Raw genomic sequence first — 10,960 nt, 5'->3', positions numbered from 1 at the left:
GGCAAGTGGTCTCTAGTGCCTCATTAGGGCCCAGGCCCTTACACCCCTTCATGGGTGGAGAGTTCTATGGGCCCGTGGTGCCCAGGCACCAGCAAAGTTTCCCGCCTGCCCCCAGGTGATTTAAAACAGCCCAGGGGCTCCCGCCACCACCCGGCAGCGCAGCGGCTGAGCGGCTTCCTGCACGCTCATTCCACGTGAATGCCAGAATGTCCTTGCAGCCCGTGTGTGTGTGGGGGGGGGGGAAGGGGATGATGACAACCTGTGCCGCTGCATGCTACCCCCGCCTTGAATGCCCCTGCGGCCAATGGAAAGCTGCAGGGCGGTGCCTGGGGACAGCAGCTCATGGAGACCACCCGTCCTGCCCCACCTAGGAGCCGCTGCTGGAGGGGGTGCCCAAGATAAGCACCAAACCCCACATCCACTTCCAGTGCCTTCACCTACACCCCCTCCCGACACACCCCCTCCGCCCCCTAAATTTCCTCCTGCATCCCCCACACTCCTACCCAGAGCTTGCACCCGTCACCCTCTCCTCTACTCCCCCACCCCAGCCAAAAGCCTGCACCCAGCACACTCCCAAAGCCTGACCTCTCACCCCTTCTGCCCCAAACTCCCTCCCAAAGCCTGTACCTGCACCCCAACCCCCTGCCCCAGCTCAGAGCCTGCACCTCAGCCCCCACTCCCAGAGCCTTAGGCGGGGGTGGACAGGTTCTTTCTACTGCCCCATCAGCCAGCGCCCCTCCCAAGCTGCGTCTGAGCGGCAGTGGCCAGGCAGCTCGGGCAACACCTGCATGGCCAGGGGCAGGTGAGCGCCACAGAGCAGCCGAGAGGGCGGGGAAAGGCGCCGCCGGCCCTGGGGCGGCCTGGTGGCAGCAGCGAGTGAGAGCAGCTGCCGCAGGAAGCCGCCGCCGCCGCAGCAGCGCCGCTTTCCTTCCCCTCGCCTGCCCCCGGAGCCGCCGCCCGGGCAGCAATGACCCGGCTCTTCTCTCTGGCCGAGTGTGACGCGCTCGGCTTCGACCTGGACCACACGCTGTGTCGCTACCACCTCCCCGAGACCGCCCGGGTGAGTGGCGGGGGCCGGGCTCCGCCGCCGGAGCTGGGAACCCCCGGGGACTCTTCCCCCAGGCCAGCCCGGCCACCGCAGCGCTAGGGGAGCCGTGGCCCGGCTCTCGGGAGCGCTCCGAGTTCGTGGCGGGGCTCTGACTCCCGTAGCTGGTTCGGTGCGCGGCCCCGTGCAAGCGGGAGCTGGTGGGTTTGGCTTCCCCAGGGAGCCCAGCGCCGCGCTCGCTAAAGAGGCGCCGATTGCTACTACGTCTCCTCCTCCTCCGGCCTCTGAACAACGCCGGAGCGAAGCGAGGCCCCGCCTATTCATTCTTGTGCTGAACGTTGAGCTGCCAATCTCCGCCCAGAGGTGGCTGCAATCCAGAGCTACTTTTGTGCAGGGGGTTCCGAGGCTGCAGACCGAGGCCGCTGTTAAATAGCCTTGCATTTTAAATTGTGGCCAGCTAGGCAAAATTAGACCACGATTTACCATTACTTGAAGGAAGCAGGGGGCCATTTTATCTCTGATAGGTTTTGAAAGCATCGTAGTGACCCATCCATAGGTGGGAGGTACTTTGGGATCTTGTTTAGATTAAATTTGCTATATGTATGTATGCTATTATTTATACCATCTTGGAAGCTTAAAACAAAACTACCAATGGAAATTTTTGCCCAAGCAAAGCAAATGGAAACCTGATCTACAATCAAAAATTAAGTTGACCTGGTGATGTTACTCAGAGGTGTGAAAAATCCACACCCCAAGTGACATAGTTATTTCAACCTAACCCCTAGTGTAGACAGTGCTAGGGTGACAGAAGAATTCTTACTGCCTCTGGTGGAGGTGGATTAACTACAGCAACAGGAGCAGGAGAACCCCTCCAGTCAGTGTAAGTAGTGTCTACATTAAAGTGCTACAGCTGCAGCATTTCAAGTGTAAACAAGCCCTCAGACAAATGTTGGATGTTTTTAGCCCTAATTGCTATAACACTCTTAGGGCCTGATTTTTTTATAGGTGTTGAATACAGCGGCAGTTCCCATTGAAGGAAGTGAGAGTTTAAAAGCTTAGCATCTTTGAAATTCAGGCCTTTAATATTTTTTGATGACTTATCTGCTTATACACTGGTGAATTCTTAGGGGCTTAAAATAAAATGTTTAGCATATGAGCATGCTGCATCTTTCTGATTTTAGCTTCAGAATCCATTGTTCTTGCTTACTGGGAGAGGTATGTGGGAGGAATTATTTATTTTCATCTCTGTTTCACATTGCCTCAATTCACAAACATTTTTCAAGGGTGAATTATATGTGCTGGAAAAACTCATTGTAAAACTTAGGCCTGGTCTACACTACAGAGTTAGGCCAACGTAAGACAGCTTATGTCAACCTAATTATGTCAGTGTACACACCACTGCCTTGCTCCCGTTGATGTAAATGCCCTACTACACCGACATTATAATTCCACCTCCAGGAGAGGCACAGGGCTTGTGTGTGTGTGTGTGTGTGTGTGTGGATGTAGTTAGGACGATACAGTGTCGAAGTAGACACTGCAGGTTACTTATATCAGCTATTGGCTATCATTCTTGTCAATTTCCTGGCTCAATGCTATAGCCAGGAAATTGACAAGAAAGCTGCTCACAGATCAGGCTGTCACCTCAGGGCGGGTCGGGGCTTCAGCTAGAGTTTGACTGCCGCCCATGCTCTCAGCTCCCAGCCAGGCTTCTAGCTCAGAGCCAGGCTGCCACTGTGGTCCTGGCTCCCCACTCCAAGCCAGGCTGCTACAGCTGGGCTTCTCACTCAGTCATCTGCCATGCTCCAGCAAGGAGCTGAGAACCAGGGGGGCAGCCGGGCTCCTGGCAGGGAGCAGTGCATGGAGCTGAAGGCTCAGGCTCTCGGACCCCACACTATCTCTCCCAGAGTGGGGACATGCCGCTGCTTCCGGGAGCTGCGCGGAGTGGGGCAAACCCCAGACCTGCTTCCTGGTGGGAGCTCGAGGGCAGATTAAAACATCTGGAGGGCCAGATGCAGCCCCCAGGCTGTAGTTTGCCCACCCCTACTCTAGGAAATGTCTTGTTGAAAGGTTTTTGTTTTTTTTCCCCATGTACTGCTATACATGTAACACAGATGTAGCATACAGGTTTCACTAAATGTGTTCTCTACAGAGATTCAACTCTACAGTATTTTGGCTTTTAATATACTTTTGCCAGACAAAAAATGTAAATGCTGTTGCAGAAGATCTATTGTTAGAATTAAATCTGTTGTACTTAATAGAGCATGATATAAAGCTTATTTACTTAAATCTTGAAATTTCACCGTACTGCAGAAATAATAACAGTATTTTAACTGTTGCTGTGACTCAATCATAATTATTTAGAACTTAATTATAATTAACATTCAATTTATACACACAGGGATAAGTTGTGCTCTTCTTATATTAACTGCCTATTTTACTTATTGAGATTGTGGGTAAGGACAGTTTCTCTTACTGATACAAAGTTTTTTTTTTTTTCCCCTCTCACTATTTTTCTCATTTGTAGCTTATATATGATAGTTTTGCCCGCTACCTGGTAACCGAGAAGGGTTATGATGAAGAATTGCTGACTATAACTCCAGAAAGCTGGGACTTTTGGTAAGTATTTTTTAAAAATGTCTTACTTCCTTGATGCCACAGTTTTTATGGGGCTGAGAAAATATTGAAGAGACATGATTGTGAGTCCCACCAAAAGAACCGATCTTAAATTCCTAAATCATGGTTTTAAAAAGTCAAGTTATGTTGAAACAACAGGCTTCCAAAATAATAAATAGTAGAGCTGGTTGAAATTTGCTTAATTTCAGGCTTTCAAAAAAAATTGTCAAAATTTAAATTTTTTTAATTAGAATTCTCAACATTTTCAAGGGAAGAGATTTTTCAACCAGCTCTAATAAATACCTAACCCTTACGTATAGATTTGCATTCACAGATCCCAAAGTATTTTACGAAGTTTGGTAAATGTCATTATCCTCATTTTATGGGGGTGGGGAGAACTGAATTGCATAGAGGTTAAGTGACTTTCTCAGATTCTTGCAGCAAGCAAATTGGGGTCCTGGAACCCTTTGCATGAGTTATTCTGTCAATGTCATCACATGTGCATGTCATAAATTCCTTCCACTCTAATATTTTTCATTAGTGAACAGGCAAGATATTGACTTCTATAAAAACCTTGGTCTCTGGGCACTAGATTTGCCATTTAAAACCCATTCCAGTTCCAAGGATAGATGCAGTGTAATACAGATGCACATGTTGAATCAAAACAATAGCTAACATAGTAGTTTTCATTTGAGACCTAAAAGCCTCAATAGTGTTTTCAATGTGATTTTTAAAAATGTGATCCTATTTCAGCTAAAATTCTGTTTGGTTGGTTTATACATCTACAATGTTAGCATTTGGAGTGAGACATCTATATTTGGAGTAAGCTTTTCTTCCCAGAAATTGAAGAGAGAACCCAATTTGACAGTTTGGCAACTTTTTAGATGATAAAAACAAGTCCCAAGTTATTTTCAGATACTGAAACATCACAATATTAATATACCAATATCAGGGATAAGAGAGGGCTGGGTTTGTTGGGACCGCAATACACTGCTTGAAGCATATATGTTGAAATTGTATTTATACCAGACTGGTACTTCTCATCCCTTACAAGTCATCTGAGGCATAAAGATATCTGGTAGAACCATATGCCTAGACCTCTGTTATGTAATCTGATCTATGCTGGCTAACCCCTGAACCTCTGTGGAGTCCCATTGAAGTCAATGGGGCTTTTTGTAGACACAGGGGTCTACCTCATGCATAGCCATCCGGACTGGGTTTTGTGTGTGTGTGTGTGTGTTACCTGTGCATAGTTCTAACATACATTATATATTCAAGACTCTGAACTCATTTCTGCCCTCACCTGGACCATTCCATCATGACTGGGTATCTGATAATAAAGTTGAAAATGTGATTATGTTTGGTTTCTATCTGCTGAGCTCTAAAAATTCCAGAGTTCATTCTTTGTGACTGCAGTTATCTGTCCCTTCTCACTAGAATCATCGGTGGTGTTTTTCATTCCTTGCTTCTCCGAACAATGTAAATCATTACTCAGTTTCCTGTCCTAATTATGTGAACCTCTATCCAAATGTCTGAAATGTTTCAGGTAAATGAGGTTGGACTGTAGCTTCACCTTTATGTTGAACTACAGTAAAACAACAGTTAATATTTGGATTGATAGGACTTCATCTGTCCAGTCTAGCTAGCAGTGAGCTAGAGTTACTACCTAATATTAACCAGTTAGATGTTGTATTTCCTTAATATTAAAAACTGGCTAAAATACACATACCTTGGCTGTAGAAATTTAGGCTCTCATCCTCCAAACACTTATAATAAGTTTGTTCATGTGTGGCCCCAGTGAAGTCAGTGGGAGTTTTGCTACTGACTTCAGTGTGGCTAGGATTTCACCTCATATGTTTACTTGCATATATAAAGTTACTCACATGTGGAAGTGTTCGGAGGATCAAGGCCTCTCTTTGTGTGGCAAAGTTGCATACTTGTTATAACTGCATATCATTTGGACAGTCTGATATATGCTTCATTATCTCTCAGGTATAATTTCTTATCTAATTACTACTTTTCTTGTTTCTTCTTTTAAATAAAATGAATTTTAGCTGTAAAGGATTGGCATTGGATCTGGAAGATGGAAACTTTTTAAAGCTGGCTGGAGATGGAACAATTCTGAGGTAATACTGATTAATTTTTATGGCTAGACAGATAAAAAAGATTGCATACTTTTTTTTTTAAATGCCAGCACCTGATAATTGGGACAACTATTAAATATTTAGAACACTAATCACCATATGTATTTATTTTTTACATTAGAAGCTAAGTGCAACATATGTAACTTTGTGCGCAATCTGTTTTAAATGTACATATGTAACTTTTTGGTGACCCATCCTTTATAAATAATGGCACAATAAAAGTTGCTTTTATTTGCTAGTTTGAAACATCTCTCTCTTTCTTAACTGCTTAATGCTTTTGCTACTGCACTCCTTCAAGATTTTCCTGCTATGTTAGTTGATACTGTCAGTGGAAATTGATGTACTACTTGTCTTTCCAGACAGGACCCTGAGAGTGTGTACAGTTATTGAAACTAATTTTGCTTTGTTCACCCAATGTGTCAAGCTACTGTATTCATAGGCCCTGATCCTGTACTTACCTTTATGCACTCAAAATATTGTCATTGACTTCAATAAGACTAATCACAGTGTGCAAATTAAGGGCATGCTTATGTCTTTGCAGGGCTGGGGTCTAAAAAACAGTAGCATTAGATAGCTGGTGGACAAAGCCATTTGTCATTATTAGCTATAAAAGTCATAGGAAAGTTTGTAATTTGAGGTGGTAAAACATAAAATGTTGCAAAACTCTGTTTTCCAAATTCAAAATTCAGAAATTTGCAAAATTTCTGCCTTCTCTACATATAATTTATGTAAACACTGAGAATACCAACAAATAACTTTAATTGCAAATTTGAGAAGTGGGGTGAATATCCACAAACAATATACCGGTATATATAATGTTAAGCTCCCTCCTCCCCCCATACACAGAGTCACACACACAGAGTAACAAAATTCTGATAGTTCAAAGTTAACACATATACTACATGAACATAAAAATGGCTATACTGGGTCAGATCAATGGTCCATATAGCCCAGCATACTGTCTTCTGACAGTGGCCAGATGCTTCAGAAGGAATCAATAGAATAATCGATTTCAAGTGATCCATCCACTGTCCTCTAGTCCCAGCTTCAGGCAGTTCAAGGTTTAGGGACATCCAAAGCATGGAGTTGTGTCCCCGATCATCTTGGCTAATACCATTGATGGAATTATCTTTCATGAACTTATCTAATTCTTTTTTGAACCCAGTTATATTTTTGACCTTTACAACATCCCCTGGCAATGAATTCCACAGGTTGATTGTGTGTTGTGTGAAATATTTCCTTTTGTTTGTTTTAAACCTGCTACCTATGAATTTCATTGGGTGACCCCCTAGTTCTTGAATTATGTGAAAGGATAAATAACACTTCCCTATTCTCTTTCTCCATACCATTCATGATTGATATATTCCTTGCTCCACTGTGCCTAAATAGTTCAGGGCCTGAGGTGTGTGTTGTACGCTAAACAAGTGAAGGGAAGAATTTAAGCAGTGATTTTATCACAATATGTAGAAGTCAAGACAAAGAAAATTTGTAAAATGTAGGGCCCTAGCAAATTCAAGGCTGTGAAAAATGTAGGGCCCTAGCAAATTCATATGTAGGGCCCTAGCAAATTCAAGGCTGTGAAAAATGCATCACGGACCATGAAAACTGGTCTCCCCCATGAAATCTGGTCTTTTGTGTACTTTTACCCTATACCATACAGATTTCACAGGGAAGACCAGCATTTCTCAAACTGGTGGTCCCAACCCAAAACTGCAGGGGGGAAAGGAGGAGTTTGCAAGTTATTGTAGGGGGTTGTGGAACTGCTACCCTTACTTCTGCACTACCTTCAGAGTGGGGTGGCTGGAGAGCGGCGGCTGCTGGCCGGGCGCCCAGCTCTGAAAGCAGCACCACCAGCAGCAGTGCAGAAGTAAGGGGGGCAATACCATCCCATGCCATTCTTGATTCTGCGCTTCTGCTGAAGGTGTTGCTGTCTTCAGAGCTGGACACCTGGCTAGCAGTTGCTGCTCTCTGGCCATCCAGTTCTGAGGGCGGTGCAACCGCTGCGCAGAAGTAAGGGTGGCAATACCATGAACCTCCTACAATGACCTTGTGATCCCCCTCCCTTCCCCTTTTGGGTCAGGACTGCTACAGTTACAACGCCTTGACATTTCAGATTTAAATATATGAAATCATGGAATGTATGATTTTTAAAATCCTGTGACCATGAAATTGACCAAAATGGACCGTGAATTTGTTAGGGCCCTAGTTATATGGGAGCGTAACTCTTCTGGCACTATGGGAAGAGATGCTAGGAAAGACATTGGAGTGTTTGAGATCACAACAAAGAGAAGTGATTTTTCTGAATGCACCTTAGCTTTTCTATGGGGAAAAATTGAGATTTTTCATAAGCTAACTAATCAGGACAAACCTTTTACATACAACTGATGAGGATCAGAAACTGACTGTAAAAGAAACAGTACTTCTGTAATGAATTCTACATGGACATAGGGACTTTCCTGCACTTAGCTCATCACTGGATTAGAGTCCGAAATGGCTAATCACACAGTATGATCCAGAAAAAAATGCTGACATGCTGCAGAAGGAAGAAATTACATATTTTCCCTCAGATATGTTAATTGAGCACAAAACATGGATTCTTGGCACTCCTGAAAATAATGTGACTGGATCTATTATAGAAGATATCCATATATGTTTGAAATTAATATAAAATATGGTCCTTTTCACCAAGGGCTTACAGGAGTGCTCAGTGCAGTTAAGAACCCTTACAAGGAAAAGGCTAGTGGTTATGATCTCAGTTTGGAGGGGCATATTACTAGTTGCAAAATGTATTGATGTTAATGGCAGAAAAATATAATTTTTCCCAGATCTTATTCCTTTTAGTCAAACCAGAAGAAAATCATTTGTATCATTAAAGAAAATGTCCTTAGATGAAAGAGTAGATTTGGTGATCTTATTTTCAGCAAGGCACTATTGATTTATCAGAGAAATTCTGTATCTTCTGGGTCATGAGAGAATCAAGCCTGGCATTTGAGAAAGACCTCTCCCTTTCCCCCCAAGAACAAATTACTGAGTGGAGAGGAAATGGGAGAGGGATCAATCACATGGCCTAGCTCAGTATTTGATTATTTATTACACACTTATGTGCACTGTAGGAAATTTGAATGATTTTAAATATTTTTAACCTTTGTCACGCAATGCATCAATTAGGGCAAGCCACGGTACGAAGAGTATGACTCTTGAAGAGATCTTGGAAATTTACAGCAGGAGGGAATGGAAACACTTTAAAACATTCAGTGGAATGGTTTCCCGCTCAGGTAAATATAAATAATTTCTTTATCTGAGACTTCATGAACTTGGAAACTGTTTTGGTTGCTGTTATGTAGTTTTTCCTTTAAACACTTAAAATATTGTTAAATTAGGAAAATGTAGGGGACTGGGTGTCTTGGGAATTGCTAAAGAGATGTGTAGTTTTTCACCTTTAATTCTCAGGTTCATACTGAGTTCACGTCAGCAATGAACAGCAGTTGTTAAGATTGACTGCTGTTTGCCCCATGTGAAACAAGGTGGTGGTCTAGTTTTAGTTGTAAAGCTTTTCTTTGAGGTGGGTAGGTATTCCTTGGAGAAATACACTGAGACCACCTGTGACGGGTTTGGTCACAGAGACCCCCTTGTGGTTGTCACCTGATGTGCTGAAATTACCTCTCAGCCCATTTTCCATGTCAGCTTGGGACTCCATAACCCTTCTTGTTGAGCCAGACACACTAGCGTGCTGCAACACAGATCCAGGGTCTGGTCCACGCCCCCAAAGCTGCAGACTTAACTGAAAACAGCTCAGCAGGTTACCTATCTATCTCCAGCACCCAGACCCCCAGTTCCCAATGAGATCCAAATAAATCCATTTACCCTGTATGAGCTTTATATAGAGTAAATTCATAAACTGTCTGTCTTCTATAACACTGATAGAGAGAGATGCACAGCTGTTTGCTCCTCCAGGTATTACTCACTTACTCTGGGTTTATTAATAACAAAAGTGATTTTATTAAGTATAAAAAGTAGGATTTAAGTGGTTTCAAGTACTAACAGACAGAACAAAGTAAGTCACCAAGCAAAATAAAGCAAAAAACATGCATGTCTGAGCCTAATACTTTAATATAATGTCTGAGCCTAATACTTTGTACTGTACGACTGGAGAATTGCTAACATAGTTCCTATTTTTAAGAAAGGAAAAAAAAGTGATCCGAGTAACTATAGGCCTGTTAGTTTGACATCTGTAGTATGTAAGGTCTTGGAAAAATTTTTGAAGGAGAGAGTAGTTAAGGACATTGAGGTCAATGGTAATTGGGACAAAATACAACATTGTTTCACAAAAGGTAGATCGTGCCAAACCAACCTGATCTCCTTCTTTGAGAAAGTAACAGATTTTTTAGACAAAGGAAATGCAGTGGATCTAATTTACCTCGATTTCAGTAAGGCATTTGACATGGTTCCACTTGGGGAATTATTAGTTAAATTGGAAAAGATGGGGATAAATATGAAAATTGAAAGGTGGATAAGGAACTGGTTAAAGGGGAGACTACAACGGGTCATACTGAAAGGTGAACTGTCAGGCTGGAAGGAGGTTACTAGTGGAGTTCCTCAGGGATCAGTTTTGGGACCAATTTTATTTAACCTTTTTATTACTGACCTTGGCACAAAAAGCGGGAATGTGCTAATAAAGTTTGCGGATGACACAAAGCTGGGAGGTATTGCTAACACAGAGAAGGACCGGGATATCATACAGGAAGACCTGGATGTCCTTGTAAACTGGAGTAATAGTAATAGAATGAAATTTAATAGTGAAAAGTGCAAGGTCATGCATTTAGGGATTAATAACAAGAATTGTAGTTATAAATTGGGGACGCATCAGTTGGAAGTAACAGAGGAGGAGAAGGACCTCGGAGTATTGGTTGATCATAGAATGACTATGAGCTGCCAAATGTGATATGGCCGTAAAAAAAAGCTAATGCGGTTTTAGGATGCATCAGGCGAGGTATTTCCAGCAAAGATAAGGAGGTGTTAGTACCGTTATACAAGGCACTGGTGAGACCTCATCTGGAATAGTGTGTGCAGTTCTGGTCTCCCATGTTTAAGAAGGATGAATTCAAAGTGGAACAGGTTCAGAGACGGGCTAGTAGGATGATCCGAGGAATGGAAAACC

General features: G+C 43.0%; 1 protein-coding gene across 1 annotated transcript in view; it reads left to right on the top strand.

Annotated features, from left to right (window-relative positions):
- Window positions 1–813: 813 nt before the first annotated feature.
- Window positions 814–10,960, top strand: part of LOC120400755 (dermatan-sulfate epimerase) — a 267,676-nt gene continuing 257,529 nt past the window's right edge. The window contains exons 1-4 of the mRNA XM_039529703.1: window positions 814–1,060; window positions 3,570–3,661; window positions 5,713–5,784; window positions 8,971–9,077. Of these exons, the coding sequence (XP_039385637.1) occupies window positions 968–1,060; window positions 3,570–3,661; window positions 5,713–5,784; window positions 8,971–9,077 (364 nt within the window). The 5' untranslated portion in view covers window positions 814–967. The remainder of the gene's footprint in view (window positions 1,061–3,569; window positions 3,662–5,712; window positions 5,785–8,970; window positions 9,078–10,960) is intronic.

This window comes from Mauremys reevesii, linkage group 3 (genome assembly GCF_016161935.1).
Source record: "Mauremys reevesii isolate NIE-2019 linkage group 3, ASM1616193v1, whole genome shotgun sequence".
Taxonomy (NCBI): Eukaryota; Metazoa; Chordata; order Testudines; family Geoemydidae; genus Mauremys; species Mauremys reevesii.
The sequence above is the reverse complement of the archived record's forward strand: the minus strand, read 5'-3'. Positions and strand labels throughout refer to the sequence as shown.